The sequence below is a fragment of the Ananas comosus genome, unplaced genomic scaffold (assembly GCF_001540865.1).
Source record: "Ananas comosus cultivar F153 unplaced genomic scaffold, ASM154086v1, whole genome shotgun sequence".
In the NCBI taxonomy this organism is placed as follows: Eukaryota; Viridiplantae; Streptophyta; class Magnoliopsida; order Poales; family Bromeliaceae; genus Ananas; species Ananas comosus.
Window position 1 is genome coordinate 1 of NW_017890531.1, and position 25,715 is coordinate 25,715.

Below are 25,715 nucleotides of genomic sequence, written 5' to 3' on the forward strand. Positions count from 1 at the left end.
TTGTCACGCCCGGGTATCAGCGGAAGCATATCCGGCACGTGCACAGACCCGCCATACACCTGCAGTATATAAGGCGTCTACAAGCAAACAAGTCGATAGGAAGTAAAACAAAGAAAATCCTATCCTGATATCAGAGCAATGTACAGGTCGATATATACCAACAAAAGAACAAGGAGTATACAATCCCAAAATCTCAACCATCAACGAAGTATCACAACTGTAGTGACTGTCCAAAAGTACATATACATCACGGGGTCAACAAAAGAATAGATACAACGGTGGTCTCTCTATACATAGGGACATCACCCTCGGCCGTAGCCCGAGCAACAAGGTGATCGACTAGCACGCTCCTAGTAGTCCCTAGCTAGGCGCGACTCCCTTGCCACGATCCCTAGCCTCTCCTGTAACAGGCTCTGTAAAAACAACCACCAAAAAGGGCGTGAGAACTATAAACAATAGTTCCCAGTGGGTAAGCCGCCAGCCTCGGCGAATTACACCACTAGGCTCAAGATGTACTAATTGAAAGCAAAACGATAATTGCATGGTTTATAAGCATGATGCTAACAAGTAATAAGCGTGTAATTAACATGTAATAGCATTCTACAGTAATGAATCATTTGCATAATAGGGATATGGCAATTTCTATAATCATGAACATAAGCATGAATATAAGCACGAACATGAAAGTGACTACTGTACACTTTAAGTAATAAGCATTCATTACTGTCCTTTTTCATTGAATACTCTCCTTTCATTCACAGGGACCTACCCAAGGTAGTCCAGCTTGCGCCGCGCCTAATGGCCCCGTGGTAGTAAACACTCCCCACGGCAATCCACTTCGGCACCCAATCCCGCACGGGCGAGCAACTGTCGCGTAGGCCAACTCCGGAGTGCCGACTTGTAGGGAGCTACCCTCACAAGCGTGTGCGAATGAGCACGATGGCAAGCAAGCAAATTCCACTGTCCACATGTCTCAATTTTCATATTTTCACTTGCAAAGTTCTTAACCCTCGATCCTCTGATCGGAATTTCAATACACAAATAGTAACAAAAGCTAGTATCCACTAGATTGTAAACATGTAAGGGTAAAGCTAAATCACATGGCATAATAATCTCTTCCACTATGTATGGCACTATCAACATAGTCATGAGCATGTCATAGTTCTCTATGTTAGAGTCGAGAGAATGTCATTGTTCTCTACTTTTAATCAAGCGAGTAAAAAGAGAATGTCATTGTTCTCTACGTTTCATGAGCATAATAACGTGTCTCATTATTATTCAACTAATTGACCAAACAGGAATATTTCATGAATATGTTCTCTATATCATAGGCATAATAAACTGAGGATTGTTCTCTACTAAACAAGAATCATAGAGATTCTTTTATGTGAACGCTCATTTCATATATGATAAATGTTATGATGACGAATGTCAAGCCCTTTAGCAATCACATAAGCACAATAATAAGAACCGCTTTCTATAATACATATAGAACATAGGGGAGGCTTCACTTGCTCTGGTTAGGTCCGACCCACCTCGTACTAAGCTCCAAAACAGTTTGCAAGGGTCCCAAAATCAGCCCCACGAGGTCCCACTGCTGCTGAAAATAAGGTATCAAAACCGTGTCAAAAACACGACCGAAATGTCCGATTTCGGCCTAATTTACACTTAGTGCAAGGTAACCCCTTGAATCCCTATTCTGGGCTAGAGTAATACCTCAAGTTAAGCTTCCAAAAGGTCCTCCAAGGCCAGTCGAAGACGGTCCAAGGGTCAAATACCCTCTCGCTGCGAACAATACCGAAACGGCATCAATATTGTCGATTATAAGCTATAATAGTCGAATTCTCGCAAGATTTAATTCCTAGCTGAAATTCCTGCTTACCCGAAGTTAGAACACCTTCTAAACTCGGTCCCAAGGTCACTAATTTCGTTTAATAAGGTTCAAAAACCTGCTGCGAAGAGAACAATTTCCAAATTGTATCAATTCGGTCGCATAACCCGTATATAGTCCGAAATAGCTTCATAAATGGCTAATTATTCCAATTAAGCTTCCAAGTAGCTTATCCCAGATCTAAGAGGGTTAATTCGCAGCTAAATATCTCATATATACATGCTGAAATCTCAGTTAAAGCAGCGGGAAGCTAAAACCTGAAAACAATACTCAAATCGACGTTAATAATGGAAAAGTTGAGCCGATTACCTCGTCAAGCCTCCAACCAGTAGCTCACTGGTCCAGAGCTGCGAAAAGACTTTCAAAATACTCCCTCACACGCCCACGTAGGCCCTGCGACACTTGCGAACAGCGAGGAACCAACGTTGCGACGAAAACGAACGAAATCGTCGAATTCGTTGTAGAGAGAGAAAAACCCTAGAGAGAGAGAGAGAGGAAGGTGGTAGAGGCTTTCTCTGAGCTCCAACAACCCTTACTGAGCTCCCAGAGTCGTGCTGGGATCAAATAGGTGAGAGCAACATGTGAAATTACCAAAATACCCAAGCTGCCACGTTTCTGCATTGTGTACCGGTACACCATAATGGCTGTACCGGTACACCAAGCAGAAAATGCTGATTTCGCCCAATCAATGCACTTTCTTACTTTTAGCCATCCAATCACTCTCAAACTTGTCCAAAAACTTGTCTAAGTCCTTTAGAACATGTAGGATAATTCCCCATTGCATTCCTCACTCTCGAACTCCGCAAATTGCTGAAGTTCAGTATACTATAATACAGTAAGTTCAGGAATCGCTTCGACGACGCACTTTCTTGCATCCAAAAGTTTAATAGCTCTCAAAATTGGCCCAAAACCACCTTTACAACAATTAGAACTTGTGGGCACATGCCACTTCTCAACCCCACTTTCCAACAAAGTTCAAGGTATTACACCGCTTGGAACCCTAACCTCTTCGACTGCATCTCAGAATGGTCTGGATCATATTCTCTCACCGTCGTTCTCAGATGTAAATGTGATGGTAACAAGTTCACGATTTCTAATATTTATGGTCCCACCTGTGCTAGTCTCAGAGTTGTTTTCTTCCAAGAAATTAGGCACCTTGGTCAATCGTCGATAAGTGCATGGACGGCCATTGGCGACTTTAATGTTCTTCTCTCCCGACCTGATAAGAATGGACCGCCATCATGTACCAATGACATGCTGCTTTTTCGGGCCCTGGTCAGCGACATTGGACTCTTCGATCTGCCTTTACTCAACAAATCCTATACTTGGACCAACGGTCGTCAGAACCCAACTCTCAAACGTCTTGACAGGGCATTTATCTCGAAGGACTGGCAGCTTTATTTTCCCACTTCTTACTTAAGAACGCTTCCACGCCCCAGATTTGATCACTCTCCTCTGGTTCTCTTGGCCCACATTTTCGTCCCTTCTCCCCGTCTCTTCAGGTTCGAGTCCTTTTGGCTTCGCTATCCCGCTATCTATCAGGTGGTCTCTCAAGCTTGGAACTCGCCTGTGCCTACCCCTATCTAGCTCTTCACTTCACCTGGAAGATCGGGCGTGTTCAAACGACCCTTCGCTCTTGGGCTAATGGCCTTACTACCACCCTCAAGGTCCAGGGCGAGCTATGCCTAGCTTGGTTGGATTGGCTTGACAAGGCTGAGGAAAATAGGATCATGATTCCACCCGAATGCAAGTTACGAATTTCACTCAAAGGTCGCTACAAGGAGTTTGTGTTTGCAAGAAGAGATGAAATGGAAACAAAGATCTTGTGTGCATTGTTTGCAAGAAGAGATGAAATGGAAACAAAGATCTTGTGTGCATTGGCTAAGGGGTGGAGACGCGAACACGAAGTTTTTTCATCTTAAAGCTAATTGTCGCAGGAGGAAGAAGGCTATTCCACAACTCTCGGACGGTATCGACATTTTCTCTACACCCGGTTCCATTGCTAACCACCTTTTCTCCTTTTATCATAATATTTTAGGCACTAATCCATCCTCCAGCAAGACTGTGGATCTTTCTTTGCTATATGGTTCCGAAACCTTCGATCTTTCTGGCCTTCATTCACTCTTCACCGTCGAGGAAGTGAAGCAAGCAGTTTTCTCTTCTGCTCCGGAAAAGGCTCCAGGACCGGATGGCTTTCCAATGCTGTTCTACCAACGGTTCTGGCCTATTCTTCAAGACGATATTATGGAAGTCTTCACATGCTTCTACAATGGCTCCTCTAATCTAAGCGACACGAATTGCAGTTGGATTTGTCCGATTCCGAAGAAATCTGACTTCACCTCGGCTAAAGATCTTAGGCCTATTAGTTTGGTTCACAGTCTACCCAAGCTCATATCGAAAGTGTTAGCAGCCCGCCTCCAAAGCTTTATGAATCTTCTTATCAACCCTTTCCAAACAGCTTTCATTAAGGGCCGCTACATCCTCGACAATTTTCTAACAGCACACATCCTCACCCACCACCTGCTTTCCTCAAATCAGCAGGCTGCGCTTTCAAGATCGACTTTGATCGAGCGTTCAACCACATTAATTGGCAATTTCTCCTGGAGCTCCTACAGGCAAGGGGATTTGGCAGCTGCTGGACTTCCTGGATTGCTTCCTTGCTGCAGTCCGCATCCACGGCAGTTATTTTAAATGGCGCAGCTGGCAGGTCGTTCGCCTGCAAACGAGGACTTCGCCAGAGAGACCCGCTTTCTCCCCTACTTTTTATCTTAACTGTCGATGTTCCTTGTAGACTGATCAATTTAGCAGCCTCCTCACATATCCTCCCGACAGTCGGAATTGGCGAAGTTAAACTACATACTCTGCAAGTCGCTGATGACATGCTTCTTTTTTTTTATGGCACTAGTAGGTTGGCGACTGTACTAAAGCTACTTCTAGATGCTTTCGGTGAGTGCTCGGGTCTCAAGATTAATTTCCACAAAGTGCCGTCATCCTGATCAACTTGGATAACGACCAAACCACTGCTTTAGTGACATTCTTGGGCTGCTCCACGCACGGCTTCCCGTTTACCTACTTGGGCCTCCCGCTCTTCCCCAGGAATCTAAACAGGGCAGATTTCTTACCTTTGATCGAAAAACTGGACAATAGACTGGCGGGATGGAAAGGAATTATGCTCTCTAGAGAGGGACGACTCATTCTTCTTAATTCAGTACTGTCTAGTGTTCCCACCTTCTTTTGCTCAGCCTTTTCTCTGCCAACTTGGGTTCTTAATTTGATTGATAAAATCCGCCGAGGTTTTTTTTGGCGGGGGAAAAAACTTACCAATGGTTTCCATTGCCTTGTCAACTGGAAACATTTGTGCCGCCCCAAAAATATGGGTGGGATTAGAATCAGAAATTTGCAGTCCATGAACTCCGCCCTCTTGATGAAGACACTTTGGAACTTCCACAATTCCAAGTCCCAACCCTGGGTTCAGCTCTTGTCAGCAAAACACTACAAGAATATGGCACCGTCCTTTAGTTGGACGAAGCCGACTAACTGCTGTCCGATTTGGGGAAATGTTCTAAAGCTGGTAGCGCCCTTCTTAAGCTCAGTCAATTTTTCACTTGGCAATGGCAAGACGACTTCGTTTTGGAATGCGAGATGGTGTGGGGACGTTGTACCGAGGTATCATTACCCTTATCTTTACGCTGCGGCAAGCCACAAAAACATCACTGTTGCTACCTGGTTTCGTCGGTTCGTGGGGCGGCCTAACTATGGACTTACTGCACCTCTGCGTCTCCAGGAGCAGGACGAACTTCGCCAACTTGAGAAGTTGATCTATAACACCCCATTATCCGATGGGAACGACATCCCCTCATGGCGCTGGTTGGAATCTAGTATGTTTACGGTTCAAAGTGCTTATAATTTTTTGATTTTCGACAGAGTCAACGCTTCGAAAATTGATTTTCTCTGGCGTCTTAAAATTCCACTTAGAATCAAGCTATTCATTTGGATTGCTGCTCGCTATAGAATCCTCACAGCAGACTTCCTCACAAAACGAGGATGGCAAGGTCCCTCTATCTGTGTGCTATGCTGTAGGGATGCCAAGACTCTCGACCATTTGCTCTTCCTTTGTCCTTACGCTAGGACGCTTTGGACTCGTCTGCTTCGACTACCTCTGCTTGTCAATCTGGTAACGTCTGGCTGCTCTGCTGCGTTAGCCGAACATTGGAGCAGAGCTAGAAAACTACTTTCTGGAGAATTCAGGGAGCATTTCGACCTCTTATTTACTGCTTCCTGCTGGGAATTATGGAATGAATGAAACAAGAAAATCTTCGAAGACCAAGTTAAACAAAGCGATTTCCTTAGCCGAAATATTCTTTGCACACTGCGATTCTGGAAAGCTGCACTCGGGAACAGACTTGAAGGGTGCGACATGGGCAACAGCTAGGTGTTTAGATACTATTGTCTGGTTTACTAGTCCTATCTTGTTCCCCTTGTTCTCACTTGTCTTCCTCGTTCTAACTTTGTTAAAATAGGGTTTACCCCTGTTTAATTGAAAAAATTAATTTCTAGGCATCATTCTCCTCTTATGCATTTTAAAATCACGCTCAATGTTAATTATTTTGTTTATATACTAGTGCACACTTTTTGTCATGAGGATGAGGGAGAGGGGACAAAAATATAATCGAAGAATGACATTGAGGCTCGATTTGGAGCTACGGATAGCAGATAGAGCGTATTGCAAGCATCCAAAAAGGGATATTTTTTATAACTAATGCTATCCATTTTTATAATTATAAAAATAGTTTTCTTAAAAAAATAATTATAAAAATAGACCTTTAAATGCGATGAATGATTCACCGCATTCATAACTTCTATTTAGCAGTAGAAAAATAATAAAAGCGGTGAACCATTCACCGCTTTTACCATCGTAGAATTATAATAAAAAGAAAGAAAAAGAAAGAAAGCGGTGAATGATTCACCGCTTTTATAAGACTATATCTACAAATAAAATTTCAACAAGTTTATTTTTAAAATAAAATTTTAGAAGAGAATTATTGAACTAAAAACCCCTCCAAAAAGTATAATAAACAAATATTTTGTTTACTTCCATATATAATACCATGCCATGCAAACAGTATTGATTGTATTAAAATATAGAAATAATTACCTATATACCTCTCAAAACTTCGAAAAAATCTTATTTACTCCTTTTTTTTTTTCCAATATATTCCTCATATGTTCCTCCCTTAATCCAAAATACTCCTACAATTATCACTGTTAAGTTAACTTGGGTTAAACGTGAGTTAATTTAAACGTGAGTTAAATATCTATCACAATTAAAAAAAAATTGAAATGCCACTTTTACCCTGAACTTAAGGACAAATAAAAAATGTTGGTGATAATAGGAGAATATAATTGAAAAGACCAAAAAATTAAAATACTTTTTGTACCCCTAACTTAAGGACAAATAAAAAAAGTCGGTGATGATAGAAGGATATATTTGAAAGGGTAAAATAGTAATTTTATAAAGATAACATAGTTTATTAATAGATTTTAACTCTAGGAATATATTTGAGACCGATTGAAACGTAAAAGGAGTATTTTCAATATTAGTCTTCTAAGAGGGATAAATCAAAAAATCGAAAACTTTTCAGGATATATAAGCAATTGCCCCTAAAATATAACTTTGGGGGTCTCATAAAAAATAATAAAAATAATAATATCTGTTCCAATAAACGAACCAATCCTAAATTGTGCTAATTGAGAATACTGTGTTTAGCAGCCAAGCTTTTAAATGAGATCAGACTAATCTCGAATTCCTGCATTTGCAATCCTCTACAAGGAGATCCTTTTATAATGAATTTCTGTTAATTGCAATTCATTATTATAGCTATAATAGTCGTAAATTTTTAGATGAAAAATCTAAAATTATTTCTTCCCAAAAAATAAATCAAACTAGGAATATTTATATGTCGCAAAAAAATATCGAACAATAGAAGGAATGCATACATCCATACAAACTTATTAATTGACAGTTTCTCCTGTCTACGTGTCAGCTTCTCCTTTCTTCTCTTCTTCTTTCATCTCCTCTCTCCTCCCATCTCTTCTCTCTCCTCCCACTCATATTAAATTTTCATAGAAAAAAAGATAATTTAAATTTTTACAGAGAGATACACCTTAGAAAAATAATTTTTACACTTTGAAAAAATACACCTTGGAAAGGTACGCCTCGAAAAGGTGCACATAAAAAAGATAACAAATATTTTATTGACAGCTTCTCCTTTCTTCTCTTCTTCTTTCATCTCTTCTCTCTCCTCCCATCTCTTCTCTCTCCTCCCACTCATACCAAATTTTTATAGGAAGATATACTTTGGAAAGATAATTTAAATTTTTACAGCAAGATACACCTTGAAAAATAATTTTTACACTTTGAAAAAATACACCTTGGAAAGGTACGCCTTGGAAAGGTGCACATAAAAAATATAACAAATATTTTCTGGGAAAGATAATAAATCTTCCCGAATCTTTCCTTTCTCTCTATCTCTCTCTTCTCCTCAGCCAAGATCTTTTAAGATCTGAAAATATTTTGATTTTTAAGGCTTGAGTTTTATAAATAGTGAGAGAACAGCTCAAATCGGGAGGGGGATATAGGCATCGCACATGAGGAGGTCACATGGAGAATAATTTTCTATTGCAAAACAAAATAAAAACAAAAAAAAAGAGAGAAAAAAGAGTAAGAGAGGGTGGAAGGAGAGTTAAAAATAAATAAATAAATAAATAATGTATATATATATATATAAATAGAAAGAAAAGAGAACTGTGCTCTCCTTTTTTGTTCGCCGCCGCCGAACACGTCGATGCCGCCCAAAGCCGTTGCCTCCCATCAACTATCGACGTCGCCGATCAACTCGAGGTGCCGCCGCCGTATTCGCGGACGCCGTCCGAAGTTGCTGCCGCCCATACCCGCGATTAAGAGTTGGTTTTACCCTCGGAGGGTCATCTAAATCTAAATAAAGCAACAAGAACGTGGTTTCCATGAACGAAAGAGTAATGTTTTGGGTGTTTTGGGTTTTGGGTGAGGATGAATTTTTGAGATGGGTTTTGAGAGTTTGTGGAGATGGGAGTGAGTTAGGAGGCAAAGGGGATCAAGGGGGTTGAGCTTAAGATCGGACTTTGGTAAAAAAGTCTCACAAGAAAGGAAAAAAAAAAAATAGTAGCTTAGTAAGAAAATAATTTAACATAAAATAATTAAGAAATAATCTTAGCATATTCTTTTTTCTTTCTTTTTTTTTAACCACCAGAAGGGCACCACCATCTGAACAGTTCCGGGGCCTCACGCCTGAGTCCCACGCAGGGCCACTGCTCCCCGCCCTTCGTTCCGCCGGTCCTTTTCACCATCTGATCACGACGCGCCCGCGCCGTCTTCTCCGCTCCTGCGCTCTCCCTCTCCACTGCTCGGCGATTCCCTCGGCGTGGGAACTACGTCGCGATCGGCATGTGAGAGAGAGGAGAGGGGATGAATATTTTTGAAACATGTGAGGAGAAGAGACGAGATGCTATTTTTTGAAACAAGTGAGGAGAGGAGAGGTGGCAGGAGGATGCTATTTTTGAACGAGAGGAGGAGAAGAGAGAGAGAGGAGAGGGATGAGCGGGAGAAGTGTGACGAGAGAGGAGAGGATGCATTATTTTTTTGAAGGCATTAGCCTGTGGATTGTGGTTATGGGATGAAGAGCGTGTTTGTGGGGGATGCAAACACAGCTGGGGATGATTTTGTTGACCAACTTTTGCGCGTCTTGCGTCTTTTTTTTTTTCTTTATTTTTTTTCTTTTTCTTTTGGGGTCTTCTGTTTGTTTTTTTTGTTACTAATTTTATGAGGGAGTTTTACTCTGCTTCACTTTGGGGATTTAAAATTAAAGTACAAGTTATCTATGTCAAGCGGAGAAGGAGAGAATATATATAATATATATCTATTATATATACTATTATTCATAATATACATAACTATAATGATATATTATATATAGATATAGTTTACTATACATATAGTTATGATATATAATATATATACATATATGGGGATATATAGTATAGCATAGATTTATATGGTAGACGAGTTGGCACTGTTTTACTATTGTTAGCAAAATCTTATTTTGATTATCAGTTTTTTAGCTTTGGATCAACTCTTTTCATTAGTTTCAGTTGGATTAAATTCAAATAACCCCAGTGGGCGAGGCCATCACCTATGGGAACATTCAACGTTCTAATAGGCTAATATAATCATGACTATAATTTGTTCTCAGGGGTTTTAAAACTGATATAAGAAGTAGAACAGTTTTATTTAATAGTATTCGGCCTTTCTTATATATTAGGATTCTATTGTTTCGGAAAATTAAAAAAAAAATATCTGTTCCAATAAACGAACCAATCCTAAATTGTGCTAATTGAGAATACTGTGTTTAGCAGCCAAGCTTTTAAATGAGATCAGACTAATCTCGAATTCCTGCACTTGCAATCCTCTACAAGGAGATCCTTTTATAATGAATTTCTGTTAATTGCAATTCATTATTATAGCTATAATAGTCGTAAATTTTTAGATGAAAAATCTAAAATTATTTCTTCCCAAAAAATAAATCAAACTAAGAATATTTATATGTCCCAAAAAAATATCGAACAATAGAAGGAATGCATACATTTTGTGACAATCAAACTAGGAATATTTATATGTCCCAAAAAAATATCGAACAATAGAAGGAATGCATACATTTTGTAACAATAGGCGAGTCAAAGGCTAGAGAACTTCGAAAAAGATTAATCCCCAATCCTTCCTCTAAAAAATGATTTTAGTGTGATAGAATGGATAATTTGATTATTTTAAAAATAATCTATACGAACTTGTTGACAACCCAAAATTCAAAAAAATTTGATACTTTTCACATATGCTTCAAGCAAAGAAAGAATTTACTGTTTAAATTTAAAAGGCTTGAAAATATAATATAGAACAAGGATTTAAGTACCGATCCGTACTGGCCGTATCTACCGTATAGTATCGTGCCAATAAAATATCAACATAATACAACCCGTATACTGATAACACAGCTCAAAACCCTCTATTTTTTAAATTAGTATCTCAATAAAATTCAACAGATTTGATAAAAATACATAATAAACAACTAAAATATTTTATTGATAAAAAAAATAAATACTTCATACTATTATGTGTCGGCACACATAAATTTTTTATGACTGGAATGCAGTACAGCCCGACACACACTGTGCCGTATCATATTAGCAAATTTCCGGTATAATCCCATGCCACGACACTTAAATCCTTAATATAGAAGCTCTCCATTGAAATTAAAGTCATTATTCTTAATCAAAACATTAAAAAATATTTCTCATAAAATTTCATCGTATCTGAATCACATTTAACCATTTAAATCAAAAACTGCATCCAATCAACTTTTAAAATAGTCAAATTTGAGACCGCTTAATGAACGAGCAGAATACACAGGTACGGAAATTCTTGCATTTTCAAATACTCAAACAGCTCTACCGGTTCCAATCGTCAAATATTAAGAGTTAAGATTAATTTTGAGAAGGATTTAGACCTAAATCCTCAAAAGGATTCTAGTCTTTTATCGATAATATTTTAGTTCTCCGAGTCCAAAACAGTGATCACCTTGCGCCAATATCTGCTCATATAATCTCAGCACATCTCCGCACAAAGTAGTATCATACAATATGCGAAGAACATAAATCAAGTCTACTACTCCCTTCAATATAATTGTCTTACATTATACGTTACAATATTTCAAGAAATTTCTAAACTAGATGAAGCAAAACTGATTAAAAAAAATGTACTCAGAAGACAGCAGCTGGAGAAAAAGAGATCATACTTTTGCCTTCATGTGTTAACTGAAAACTTGTGTCTGCATTCCGGGCACTCGTAAAATACAGTTTGACCTTCATCCGCCGAACGCAGCTGCAAAGTACATTTCAGAGGGGAGATAAGTAAAGAAAGGCTAAAACAAACAGAGAAAAGATCCAGAGTTTACCTGCTTGGTGTAGTACTCAAGTTGGGGATGATGGCATTGAGGGCACGATTCGTTCACCTGTAATAACAAAAACAAAATTATTAGCGACATGTAGCGGCTTTCGATACAATATCATGTTCGTTTTTTTTCTCTCTTTTGAACAAAGAAAATTACTCACCACTGCTCTTTGCACTTCTTCAGTATGTGTGGGAGCCGTTTCAATAACCACAAACGGTTCAATCTTCAGCTCCCTTCTTATGTCCTGAAAAGATAAAAAGAGAAGTTGCCTACAACCGATGTCAAACGGAAAAAATTGCTAAAAGCAAAAGCTACGTAAATTACACGACAATAGACATCCACAACCCACTATATGCTGGGAAAATGAGTATTTCTCCTTAGAAGCCCTCACATGGCGAAATAGTGGTGCCAACTGGTCATTGTTTGGGTTCTTTCTCAACCAGAAACTTCATAATATGTCATATTGGTAGCGAAAGGAACCATAAAACTTGAAAATCTAAAAATTACTGAAATTAAGTTTAATAGATGCTTCAAACATTTTTACAATTAGTGCACTGATGGCTCAACTTCTAGGCAAATCAAAAGTGAAAATGCTGTAATTGATTGTTAATACTAGTAGTCCTTTTGACACCATTGTACTAATGGTGCAAGTAGGATCTGCTTCCAACTGAACGATCAAAAGAAAAAACTATTGCAAATCAGTCTCATTTATGAATTATGAAAAAAACTTTTATAGGTTTAGGAATATGTAAGTCTAAAAAAAAAAAGAACTCAAGTAAGCAACGAACAAAGAAAAGCTTGAGGTTTAAAAACATCAAAGAGTGATGATCTCCATTACCTTACAAGTTATTCACTGGGAAGAGGACCATGAGGTTGCAGAAAAAAGCAAGATAGAATTAACAAACGGAGAAGGTTTTTTTTGGTTGAAAGATAAAGTACCAGTCTATGTCAACTATTAGATTAAAGCCAAAGCAAAAAGCTTGGCAAAGTTATGCTTAAAAGTCTCCTGACCTAAATCCACTTATCTCTACTTGAAATAATGTCCTAAAATACAACATAAACTGAACAAAGGCAAGATCCAATTTGTTATCCAACACATTGAAAGTTGACTCTCATTTTCACACAATATAACAGGACAAGCTACTAGTCCCATTAGTGCAAAGGAGAGAATGGAAAAGGAAAAAACAAAAGAATCCAAAAGTTTAGACTAATTAAGGTCTGGCAAGTGCTAGTTGACCATTATCATAGGGCTAATGACCATAATCATCATTCTCATAAATATACCAGATGGTTTCACTTGTACTGAATAGCTAAAAAGGTCATCACTATATTCGCTCAAGGTAGGGACAATACCGATTCAACAAATAGTAATGTTGTCATATTTGTCATTGGAAGAAGAACACTTTCAGCAGATTACATCAGAATTAAACCAAGTTAAAAATTTCAAATGTTCGAAGTCACTGACAGTAATTCGAGTGCAAACAAAAAGCCCTATAAGTCAATACATGTAGCAGACACACAATAACTGTTCTATTGCTTCTCCCTTATTTCTTCCCTTCTTAGTACTTTCTTTCAGCCACAACTCGCTAATCTTTCATTTCTCCTGTATTTGATCACTTCGGTAAAAACATAAAATCCTGCTGAATTCCTCCTTTCCATATGCACTGAGTATTTATAGCATCCAAGGACACCCAAGATAAGAAGAACTTCATTAATCATGTTGGAGACTAGATCATGTCAAACTTAATCTATTAACAAACTTAATCTATTAACAAGCCTATTTCCGAAGTAGAGGTAAAAGGTGAAGGCAAACTTATTTAGCAAAAAGAATTAGGTTGTGAGTGCTCACAATTCTTGTGCAAACTAAGTTTAAATAAAACATGTCATCTCATGGAACTAGAAAAGAATTATGAAATTGTCAAAATGGTCGAGTACCAAAAAGTGGCTATCATCCTTACATTTGGTTGATTACCAAGGTGCAGATTGTTGGTTATATGTCTTCTTTTGTATAGAGCATAAAATTATTTGTTTGGCCCATAAGGTTTTTTGGACCAATATGGAAAAAAGACATGGATATGAAAGTTGGTTCATGGCGCACCGGGTCTACCGAACTATTTAAAGTATGAATAAAGGGCTTTCATTGGACAGAGAAGTAATATGCTGTGTTTCATGCATGCATGCATGAAACACATGTTTGCCATAAATATCAAAAACCCTATATATAGGCTAATTATAGAAAGTTGATAATTGAAGATGCAAACTTCAATTGTGCAACTACATCCATGGCTATAAAAGGCCTCCATCTCCACAGGTAAATGTACAATAAGATGAAGCACAAGCAACGAGTGAATTAAGTGAGGTATTAGGGAAGCCTGGAAACTTAATTAGTAGCTTGTTGAGTTTCTCTTATTTGTTGTAACAAGAGAAGGGTGGTAGTAACCATAAGGCTCTTGTATTGAGAGAAACATAAAGATGTGGGCTTGTAAATTTTGTTTTCTTCATATAAAGGATACATCTCTCTCGCTCTCCCCGTGGACGTAGGCCACTTGCCGAACCACGTAAATCGCTGTCTCTTTTTTTTGTGTATTTCCTTTCTATTATTTTTCTTTATTTATTTGTTCGTGTATTTTTGTTGATAGCACATGCAGGACGATCCTAAATCCCAACAATTGGTATCAGAGCGACGGGTCGGTGCTACAACAAAAATGCCGAATGTCTCGATGTCCAAGTTCGAGGTGGAGAAATTTGATGGAAAAGAAAATTTTGGCCTTTGGCAAAGAAGAGTGAAGGCCATCTTAGTACAACAAGGTCTTCATAAGGCATTGCTGGGAAAGTCTAAAAAATCAGCAACAATGAGCGATGAAGACTGGGAAGAGCTTGATCTGAAGGCACTTAATACCATCATATTGTGTCTAGCAGATGAGGTGATGTATAATGTCATGGACGAAGAAACAATTGTTGGCATGTGGACCAAATTGGATAAGCTATACATGACAAAGAGCCTCTCTAATATGTTGTACCTAAAGCAAAAATTATATGGGCTACGCATAAAGGAAGGTACGGCAGTTGCTGAACACTTAAATATTTTTAATAAAATTATTAGTGATCTACTTAGTGTAGATGTGAAGCTTGACGAGGACGACAAGACATTGATTTTCCTCACATTGCTTCCTCCTTCCTATAATTATCTGGTTACAAGTATTCTTTATGGAAAGCAAACTCTTTCAATGGAAGACGTTACTTCAGCCCTTCTATCAGAAGAGATCAGAAAGTAATCCATTTCGGAGGAGCCAAGTGAAGGTTTAATTATTAAAGATGTAGGAAGGGGGCGGCATAAAGAACGTGATTCAGATAAAGGAAGATCTCGTTCTAAGTCAAGGTTAAAAAAGGTGAAGTGTTATTTTTGCAAAAAAATGGCCACATGAAGCAAGACTGTGAGAGGAGAAAGGCATGGCTGCAAAAGAAGAATTCCTCTACAGGTACAGTAAGCATAGCTAATGACCCCGATCAAAATCATGATGTTTTGACCGTTTCTTCAGGTATTGAATCTCTTGCTGACTGGATATTAGGTTCGGGTTGTTCTTATCATATGACACCAAATAAATTTTTATTTGATTTCTACAAATCTTGTGAAAGTGGAAGTGTTATGATGGATAATCACACTACTTGCAAAGTTGTTGGTATAGAAACGGTAAAAATAAAGATGCATGATAACATGATAAGAACTTTGACAGATGTGAGACATGTTCCAAGTCTCAGGTTAAATCTAATATCACTTGGAGCTCTTGACTCTATTGGTTGCAGTACTACTATTGCAGATGGAGTCATTAAGGTAAAAAGATGTGCCATGACTGTCATGAAAGGAGAGAAAAACGGAAACCTATACAGGTTGATCGGCGAGTCGGTGATTGGAGGTGTTGCAGTGACATCCTCAGATGATCATGATGCCGATGATGCAGAACTTTGGCACATGAGATTAGCCGACATTAGTGAGAAAAGGATGTTGGAGCTGCATAAAAGAGGAGTATTCAAAGATATGAAAACTTGCAAACTCAATTTCTGTAAATACTGTGTATTTGGAAAACAGAAAAGGGTGAGTTTCAGGTCCTCCGATCATAGAAGTAAAGACATACTTGAATACATCCATTCAGACGTGTGGGGGTCTGCTCCAATAGCTTCAAAAGGAGGTGCGCGGTATTTTGTAACATTTATTGATGATTTGTCTCATAAAGTTTGGGTTTTCTTCATGAAGGAAAAGTCTGAGGCATTTATAAAGTTCAGACATTGGAAGAATGAGGTGGAGAAACAAACAGGCAAGCAGGTCAAGTATCTAAGAACAGACAATGGTGGAGAGTTCACTTCTAAGGAGTTTATTAGTTTCTGCAAGGAATAAGGCATTACACGCCATCTAACAGTTCCTGGAACTCCACAGCAAAATGAAGTAGCAGAAAGGATGAATAGGACACTATTAGAAAAGGCCCGATCTATGAGGATATGTGCAAATTTGCCAAAAGAGTTTTGGGCCGAAGCAGTAGATATGGCGTGCTACATTATTAATAGATCCCCTTCCACAGCAATCGAACTCAAAACACCAGAGGAATTATGGTAAGGTAAACTTACAGATTATTCCTCATTACATGCCTTTAGTTGTCCTGCTTATGTTCATGTTCAGGAAAATCAACGCACGAAGTTAGATTCAAAGTCAAAACCCTGCATATTTCTTGGGTTTGAGAAGGGGTTGAAAGGATACAAGCTTTGGGACCCCATTACCAAGAAGAAGGCGATTAGCAGGGATGTGGTCTTTGACGAAAAAACAATGCTGCAAAAGATCTAGCAGCAGGCTCAACATGAAGAGAGTGCGAAGACTACAGACATTCAGGTGGAGCTAGCAGGAGAGTGTACAACTAAATCCAGTGGAGCAGTCTCATTGGATCAACTGAGACTGTCATGAGCATCTTTTTCATGGTGTGACTGCTCCACCTGATTATGTACACTCTCCTGCTGCTCCACCTGAATGTCTGTAGTCTTCGCACTCTCTTCATGTTGAGCCTGCTGCTAGATCTTTTGCAGCATTGTTTTTTCGTCAAAGACCACATCCCTGCTAATCGCCTTCTTCTTGGTAATGGGGTCCCAAAGCTTGTATCCTTTCAACCCCTTCTCAAACCCAAGAAATATGCAGGGTTTTGACTTTGAATCTAACTTCGTGCGTTGATTTTCCTGAACATGAACATAAGCAGGACAACTAAAGGCATGTAATGAGGAATAATCTGTAAGTTTACCTTACCATAATTCCTCTGGTGTTTTGAGTTCGATTGCTGTGGAAGGGGATCTATTAATAATGTAGCACGCCATATCTACTGCTTCGGCCCAAAACTCTTTTGGCAAATTTGCACATATCCTCATAGATCGGGCCTTTTCTAATAGTGTCCTATTCATCCTTTCTGCTACTTCATTTTGCTGTGGAGTTCCAGGAACTGTTAGATGGCGTGTAATGCCTTATTCCTTGCAGAAACTAATAAACTCCTTAGAAGTGAACTCTCCACCATTGTCTGTTCTTAGATACTTGACCTGCTTGCCTCTCTGTTTCTCCACCTCATTCTTCCAATGTCTGAACTTTATAAATGCCTCAGACTTTTCCTTCATGAAGAATACCACTTACCGAGAATAATCATCAATAAATTACAAAATTACCGCGGGCAACCTCCTTTTGAAGGCTATTGGAGGCGGCCCACACTGTCTGAATGGAATTATTCAAAGTATGGTCTTGTACTTCTATGATCGAGGACTCTGAAACTCAGCCTTTTCTTTTTTCCAATTACACAGTATTTACAAAATTGAATTGCAGGTTTTCATACCTTTGATACTCCTCTTTTATGCAGGCTCCATACATCCCTCTTCTCACTCATGTCGCTATCTCCAAGTCAAAGTCTGCATCATTCGCATCATGATCATCATGAGGATGTCACTGGGCAACACCTCCAATCACCGACTCGGCCGATCAAGCCTAATATAGGTTTCCTTTTTTCTCTCCTTCATGACCAGCATGGCACATCTTTTTAGCCTTAATAACTCTCATCGCAATAGTAGTAACTGCAACCAAGTTAGAGTCAAAGCTCCAAAGTGAATAGTTAGATTAACGCTGAGACTTGGACATTGCTTCACATCTGTCAAAATTCATTTTTTTTTTTTTTTTTTTTTTTTTTTTTTTTTTTTTTTTTTTTTTTTTTTTTTTTTTTTTGTTTTATATTTTTTTTTTTTTAATATTTTTTTTTTTTTTTTTTTTTTTTTTTTTTTATTTTTTTTTGTATTTATTTTTTTTATGCATGCTATCAATGGTATCTTATTTTTATGCCGTCCTACACCAACAACTTTGCAAGTAGTGTGATTACTCATCATAACACTTTCACTTCACAAATTTGTAGAAATTAAATAAGATTTATTTATGTCATAGTGATAAGAACAAAGCCAATATAATATCCAGTTACAAAATACTTCAATATCTATAAAGGAAACCGTCAAACATCATGATTTTGATCGGGTGCATTAGCTACGCTTACTGTAAGCTGCAGAGGAATTCTGATTTCGCAGCCAAGCCTTCCTCTTTTCACAGTTCTTTTTCATGTGACCCTCTTTCTTACAGAAGTAACACTTCACCTTTTTCGATTTTGACTTGGAACGGGATCTTCCTTTACTTGCATCACGTTCTCTTGATCGTCCCCTTCCTCCACTTGTATCATTTACGACCAAACCCGCACTGCTTTCTTCGGTACTCGCCTGCAACCTGATCTCTTCAGATAAAAGTGTCGATGTAACATCTTCCATCTTTAGAGTTTGCTTCCCGTACAGTATGGTGGTCACCAAGTGATTGTAGGACGACGGAAGTGATGTAAGAAAAATCAACGCCTTATCGTCCTCGTCAACCTTGACATTAATGCTGAGCAAATCCGCAATAATTTTATTAAAGGTGTTCAAGTGTTCCGTTATTGCCGTACCTTCCTTCATGCGTAGCCCATATAATTTTTGCTTTAGGTACAGCACGTTCGAGAGGCTTTTGGTCATGTACAGCTTCTCTAGCTTGTTCCATATGCCGACTGTAGTTTCTTCATCCATTACGTTATACATCACCTCATCTGCTAGACACAATATAATTGTATTCACCGCCCGCAGATCAATATCCTCCCAATCTTCGTCGCTCATCGATGTCGGCTTTTTCGATTTTCCGAGCAACGCCTTATGAAGGCCCTGTTGAACCAGAAGGGCTTTCACTCTTCTCTGCCAGAGACCGAAGTTTCCTTTACCGTCAAATTTCTCCACCTCAAACTTAGAAGACGAGACCTTCGACATCTCTGATGTAGCACGAACCTTACGCTCTGATACCACTTGTTTGGGTATCTTAGTGTGAGACCCTAGATAGTCCTATATATGAGATATAATAGGGCTAAACTCTTAACCCGGCTTAAGCATTTTGGGTGGTGGCAAGGCCCAAGAGGTTAAGAGAGTTAAGCGTGCTAGGACGGGAGTAGTCCTAGGATGGGTGACCCCCTGGGAAGTCGGGGCGTCACAGATGGTATCAGAGCCAATTACCAGCCGGAAGTGTGAGATGAGTCTCGGCTGAGCCAGGGTCTGGACGACGGGCTAGCGAGACGAGTCTCACATCGCCTGGTACTTGCGAGTCTGAGCCTGACGAGTACGTCAGGGCGTAAAGGGGGGAGATTGTGAGACCCCAGATAGTCCTATATATGAGATATAATAGGGCTAAACTCTTAACCCGGCTTAAGCATTTTGGGTGGTGGCAAGGCCCAAGTAGGTTAAGAGAGTTAAGCGTGCTAGGACGGGAGTAGTCCTAGGATGGGTGACCCCCTGAGAAGTCGGGGCGTCACACTTAGGATCGTCCTGCATGTGCTATCAACAAAAATACACGAACAAAGAAATAGCGAAAAATAATAGAAAAGAAATACACAGAAAAGAGACAATGATTTACGTGGTTCGGCAAGTGGCCTACGTCCACGGGGAGAGCGAGAGATGTATCCTTTATATGAAGAAAACAAAAAATACAAGCCCACACCTTTATGTTTCTCTCCAATCTAATACAAGAGTCTTATGGTTACTACCACCCTTCTCTTGTTACAAAAAAAGAGAAATTCAACAAGCTACTAATTAAGTTTCCAGGCTTCTCCTAATACTTCATTTAATTCACTCGTTGCTTGTGCTTCTTCTTGTGCCTTTATCTGTGGAGTGAGAAGCCTTATAAAGCCATACATGTAGTTGTACAATTGAAGTTTGCAACTTCAATTGTCAACTTTCCTTAATTAGTCTATATATAGGCTTTTTGACAATTATGGCAACATGTGTTTCATGCATGCATGCACGAAACACAAGCATATATATCTCTCTGTCCAATGAAAGTCTTTTATTCATACTTTAAATTGTTCGGTAGACCTGGTGTGCCATGAACCAACTTTCATACTCATGTCTCTTTTGCATATTAGTCCATAAAACCTTATGGGCCAAACAAATAATTTTATGCCCTATACAAAAGAAGACATATAACCAACAGTGAGTGCTCACAATTTTGTGCAAACTAAGTTTAAATAAAACATGTCATCTCATGGAACTAGAAAAGAATTATGAAATTGTCAAAATGGTCGAGTACCAAAAAGTGGCTATCATCCTTACATTTGGTTGATTACTGACAATGAAGAAAAAGTCAAAAAAGCATTGCAGATAGAATTGTTTTACTGGAATATGTAGAGCCACTTGTCACGGACAAAATGTTTTTCGCTGACTTCTCCCTGACAGTGGCCCAACTTCGCTAGCGGAGCGGGTCGTTAAAGTGACCCGAACCCAACCCGCTATGGAGAGATGAGGGGTTTTGTAACCTCTCCCATCAATGATGGAAACTCAAGGGTTATGAAACTCCCATGAGTTATGGGGTGACTCTTGGGCTTTTGGCTCACTATGAGGGTGAGTTAATGTGTGTCATAATGAGAGAGTTAGTGTGTGTCTAGGTTCATTGTATCTAGGACTATATAAGTAGTGGGGTTTGGCTAAGGTCAAAACACACAAGAGAGATTGTGTTTGTAGGTTGTAATTCTCTTTTTCTAAGTAGTGGAGTACTTAGTTTTTTTTTAGTGAGCCTCTGCCTCTCTCTCTCTCTCTCTGTTATTCCTTTTGCATATTTAGTCGTAAGACGCGAAGGTCCGGGCTAGCAATAGGGACGAAGGCTTGCCCATCTTCGAGCAGGAAGGTGGGCGCCGCACGGGCTTTGCGAACAGAAACGCTAAGGCCGTGACAGTTGGTATTAGAGCCGGTTCGAGGAGGAACCATGTCTTCGTCGGAAGCTGCCATCGTTGATGTTGTGCCTGAGTCCAAGGCGACCAAGCACGGCAAGAGCAAGGAGCCACGGACTCTGGCGAGAGAGTCCATCTTGCTTGACGACCGCGTAGGCATGCTGGAGGCCTCTGCTGCGAGAGCAGAGAAGCGCTACTCCGACCTATCCCAGCATGTGGGGATGTTGGAGGAGGGGTTTCATTTGATGGAGAAGGATATTGTTGCAGCTATGGCAACATTCCGCCATCGTCTGGAGCAGTTCAAAGTGAATCTTGCCCGTCGCAACGACGAGCGGGATGTGTGAGATGTGCTGCTTCAGGACATTGGTGCCCAGGTCAAGGAGGTCGAGGACCTCAAGACGAGGGAGGCACTACCTGAGCGAACCGAGGGCGATCGAGGTAAACAACCAAAGGCGAGCGAGGCCAAAGGTGGGGGAGAGCACCGCGATCCAGGGGACGCAAAAGGGTGCAACGAGAGTTCAACTCTGACAGCCCTGCAGCTTTGCGAAGAGGTGAAGCGCGGGAAGGCTGGGGACCTCGAGGAGGAGGGCCAAAGCAGTGGCGAGAGTATCAAGTCTCACGCGGCGCTGGAGCGGCCACCGTCTAAGCAAAGTGCAAGTCATTCTGCCAAGGAGCCTGCGAGGACCAAGAGGCGTTCTGCAGCTTGGCGGATTGCGTGTGCGTGTCGCAGAGGACATGCACACTCGAGGCGTTCGGTGGCTTGGCGGAGTACGTGTGCGTGCCGCGGAGGACATGCACACCCGGGGCGTTCTGCAGCTTCGCAGAGTGCGCGTGTGTGTCGCGGAGGACATGCACATCCGGCGAATTCTTCGCACAACAGGCTCGCTGGTGCACTTGCTCAGAAGGGTAAGACACTAGGTGTTCGTGCGGGGATAGATGCGAACATTGGGAGCAAGGCACATGGCCGATTGCGCGTGAAGGCACGACGGACCGCACGGAAGGCTATGCGAACCGGCAGCGACTCGGCGTGCGATGAGGGCGTCTGCGCGTTAGGTGGGGGAGAATGTCACGGACAAAATGTTTTCTGCTGACTTCTCTTTGACAGTGGCCCAACTTCGCTAGCGGAGTGGGTAGTTAAAGAGACCCGAACCCAGCCCGCTGTGGGAAGACGAAGGGTTTTGTAACTTCTTCCATCAATGATGGAAGCTCAAGGGTTATGAAACTACCAAGAGTTAATAGGGTGACTCTTGGGCTTTTGGCTCACTATGAGGGTGAGTTAATGTGTGTCATACTGAGAGAGTTAGTGTGTGTCTAGGTTTATTGTATCTAGGAACATATAAGTAGTGGGATTTGGCTAAGGTCAAAACACACAAGAGAGATTGTGTTTGTAGGTTGTAATTCTTTTTTTCTAAGTAGTGGAGTACTTAGTTTTTTTTTAGTGAACCTCTGCCTTTCTCTCTCTCTCTCTCATTCCCTTTGCATATTTAGTCGTAGGACGTGAAGGTTCGGGCTAGCAATAGGGACGAAGGCTTGCCCATCTTCGAGCAGGAAGGCGGGCGCCGCACGGGCTTTGCGAACAGAAATGCTAAGGCCGTGACACTGCTGTCAAGGAAGAAAAAAGTTCTATTTAGAAACTGTAAGACATGATTTATTTGAAAGAATGTTTGATAATCAAGGAAACACCCAATCCAACGAATGCAAGAATATCGATATGCGAGTAACTGAGTTATCTGTTTCCAAGATATAAAAGAACAGGCTAAAAAGATAGTAAAAGAAATGTAATACAAACGTGTCTTTGAAAGAATATCAGGGAAACACAAGCAGTAAGTTATTACTATAAAAGAAAAAATGGTAAGCCCAAAAGGGACATAGAAGGACTAGGTTTGTTGTTGATCCACATAATGAAACGAGACATGCCAGTCCAAAGTATCTTTATGTAAAATAGAGATCAAGACCTCCGAATCAACTTCTGATAGCTAGCTTGTTACTTATATTTCATTTTTCCCCCTTTATAATTGGAATACTAGTAGTTAAACCCACTATCCATCATAAGATCATAAGTAACAATAGTGAAGAGAGCAACAACTTGTGCATGCTATGAAAATAAGATCGCTTCCAACCTACTGTTGATTCAAAAATATTCCAACTTAACCGTCAGCCGATCTTTGATAATTAACTTATCTTCGACATATATGTAATTAGAGATTTCTTGATAGCTGGATGAAAAGGTGAAATAGACCAAATATCTACAAGGCTACAACAAAAAAGAATGGCGAAAATAAACAAGCGCATGCATTGGGAACATCGGATATAGTGAAGGATAGGAGATAAAATTGTTTTAATTTCCTAAACAAGTTATTAAATGCCACATTTTCCTATCTTGCACTCAAGAATAGATATTTAAATTGCTTGAATAAAACGTCTAATATTACCCAGAAAAGATACAGTTGCAACTTGAAATTGCCAAGTAGAATTAATCCTTTTTTCAAAACTCTGTACTAACTGAAATTGTCCGAAGATTTTGTCGATTTTATACTTGAATCCTAGCTAACAGAACTAAAAATTAGACTAGTAGAAGTTCCAATCAAAGAAGGGAAAAATATGACGAGCAGGAAAGGGGAATAGCAATATATATTCCCAATGTCTCTCCCTCTCTAAATCGGTACCTTGTTGGGCCTACATTAGCAACAAACTAAGAAAGGTTGCAAACACCACATCATCCTCTAGCTTTGAAGAAATTTTCTTTATCTTAGCCATATATCTGACGGACACAACACAATTACTAAACTCAAGTTCTTTTATCAAAATAAAGATGATTCCTTAACAGTTGGCTATCCCATAGTAAAACGCCAGCATTAGAACCGCCATCCATTGCCTCCCGTGCAACTTGCTGGTTTTCACGTAACATCAAACAACTACAAATATAATCTACCTTAGGCGAATAGTTGCAACTTAAATACTCGAACAAACATAATGGAAAGGAAAAACAAGTAAATTTCAACTTCCGCCCCTCATCATGGTTTACCACACTTTCACTTTGCCACCCCATGATTCAAAAAGTTATACTTTAACTATTTATAGTTTTATTTTTATTTCATCACCGTAAAATATGGTAGCGAAGTGATACTTTTTTTTTCGCAAGCAGAAGGCAGTAAAATATAACATATTTACCATTCTATAATATGTCTTTACACCACATGGTTTGCAGGAAAAAAAAAAAAATTAATTTGCTATCCTGTTTAATGTAGACAAGGATTTAAATACCGTGGCACAGGATCGTGCCAATAACTTGTCGACACGGTATGGTACGATGCGTGCCAGACCGACCGTGCTGATCACAAAAAATATATATGTACCGACACATAATGGCATGAAATATTTATTTTCTTTAGCAACTAAATATTCTAATTGCTTATTTATCTTTATCAATTTTTTTGAATTTTATTGAGAAAATTACCGACTAATTTAAAGAATAGAGGATTTTGAGTTGTTGTATCACTAGCACAGGAACTATATCATATTGATATCTTGTTGCCGCGATTCTGTGAGGTGGATATGGTCTCGCGGTCTCATGCTAATAAGCACTTATCCTTGAATGTAGGTGCTTCCGATGAAATAAAATAAAATAAAACCACGCACGACGGTGGCAAATTAAAAACCGCACAAAACCACAGGGGGGTGTGGAAATCACAGGGAGGGAGTTGAGCTATACACCAAGAAAGCAATGATCGCCAAGGAAAGGCAATTTAGGGTTTAGGGTTATAACAAGAAAACAAGGGGCTACCTCCGCGGTGATGGTGTATGTTGTTTCTCTCCCCTCGATCTCTGCAAAAACCGAACCCATCAGATCAAAAGGCAGCTCTAGAGGGTTCTAGAAGGTTCTAGAGAGAGAGGGTTCTAGAGGGTTTCTGTGAGAGTGGAAGATTGTACCGCGGCTGGCGCTTGAAGGCCGCAGAGCGGGGCAGGAAGCGTGTGAGGGAGTGGAAGGAGAGGAGGGTCCGCACATGGCCGCAGAAGAAGAAGTCCGCGCGCCTCGTATCAAGCCATCGCTCCCGCCGATGAGTCCGCGGCGGTGGCTCCGGCGAGGTTTTTGGCCGGACGAAGGGTTTTGTTTGTTTAGGGAGGTGGAGGGGATGAAATGAGCTTCACGATCGGCGCGGGCGGGTTCATAGCCGAAATCCACCACGAAACTCCTTGCGGGTTCACCACCCACCACCAAATGACAGTGAGCGCAGCAACCCGATTGGCTCGATTTAGGCCCAAATCGACCCGCAATCAGGGCCTCGCAAGCTTTAGAGGGTGTTTGGCATTTATACCGAAAAGTGATTTTAGGGTTAAAAGTTTTTTTTTTTTTTTTTCAATAGAGGATTTGATAATTTATTTTTAAAAAATCTAATTTTAATTCTTAGAATTAATTTTTTAAAATTTTAGAGATCTAAAATAAGGAGTAGTAAAAATTTGCTATTTCCTATTTTGGACTCAAATTTCAAAATA

General features: G+C 39.9%; 1 protein-coding gene and 1 long non-coding RNA gene across 2 annotated transcripts; both read right to left on the minus strand.

Annotated features, from left to right (window-relative positions):
* Positions 1-375: 375 nt before the first annotated feature.
* On the minus strand, positions 376-1,835 carry LOC109703808. Its single transcript, XR_002214022.1, has 3 exons — positions 1,717-1,835; positions 1,536-1,600; positions 376-413 (listed from the first exon to the last, which is right to left on the minus strand). It is a non-coding gene; the product is annotated as an uncharacterized LOC109703808 (long non-coding RNA).
* A 9,724-nt stretch (positions 1,836-11,559) lies between these two features.
* On the minus strand, positions 11,560-25,065 carry LOC109703809 (DNA-directed RNA polymerase I subunit RPA12-like). Its single transcript, XM_020224523.1, has 4 exons — positions 25,006-25,065; positions 12,092-12,175; positions 11,935-11,991; positions 11,560-11,861 (listed from the first exon to the last, which is right to left on the minus strand). The coding sequence occupies exons 1-4, from the start codon at positions 25,063-25,065 to the stop codon at positions 11,784-11,786; spliced, it is 279 nt and encodes a 92-aa protein (XP_020080112.1). The 3' UTR covers positions 11,560-11,783.
* Positions 25,066-25,715: the final 650 nt, after the last annotated feature.

Excerpts from the sequence above, each read along its gene's own strand:
- LOC109703809 (XM_020224523.1), bottom strand. The coding sequence starts at position 25,065 with ATGGGTTCGGTTTTTGCAGAGATCGAGGGGAGAGAAACAACATACACC. Across the intron at positions 12,176-25,005 it reads CATACACCATCACCGCGGAG|GACATAAGAAGGGAGCTGAA; the intron begins GTAGCCCCTTGT and ends TTATCTTTTCAG. Across the intron at positions 11,862-11,934 it reads TTGAGTACTACACCAAGCAG|CTGCGTTCGGCGGATGAAGG; the intron begins GTAAACTCTGGA and ends TGTACTTTGCAG.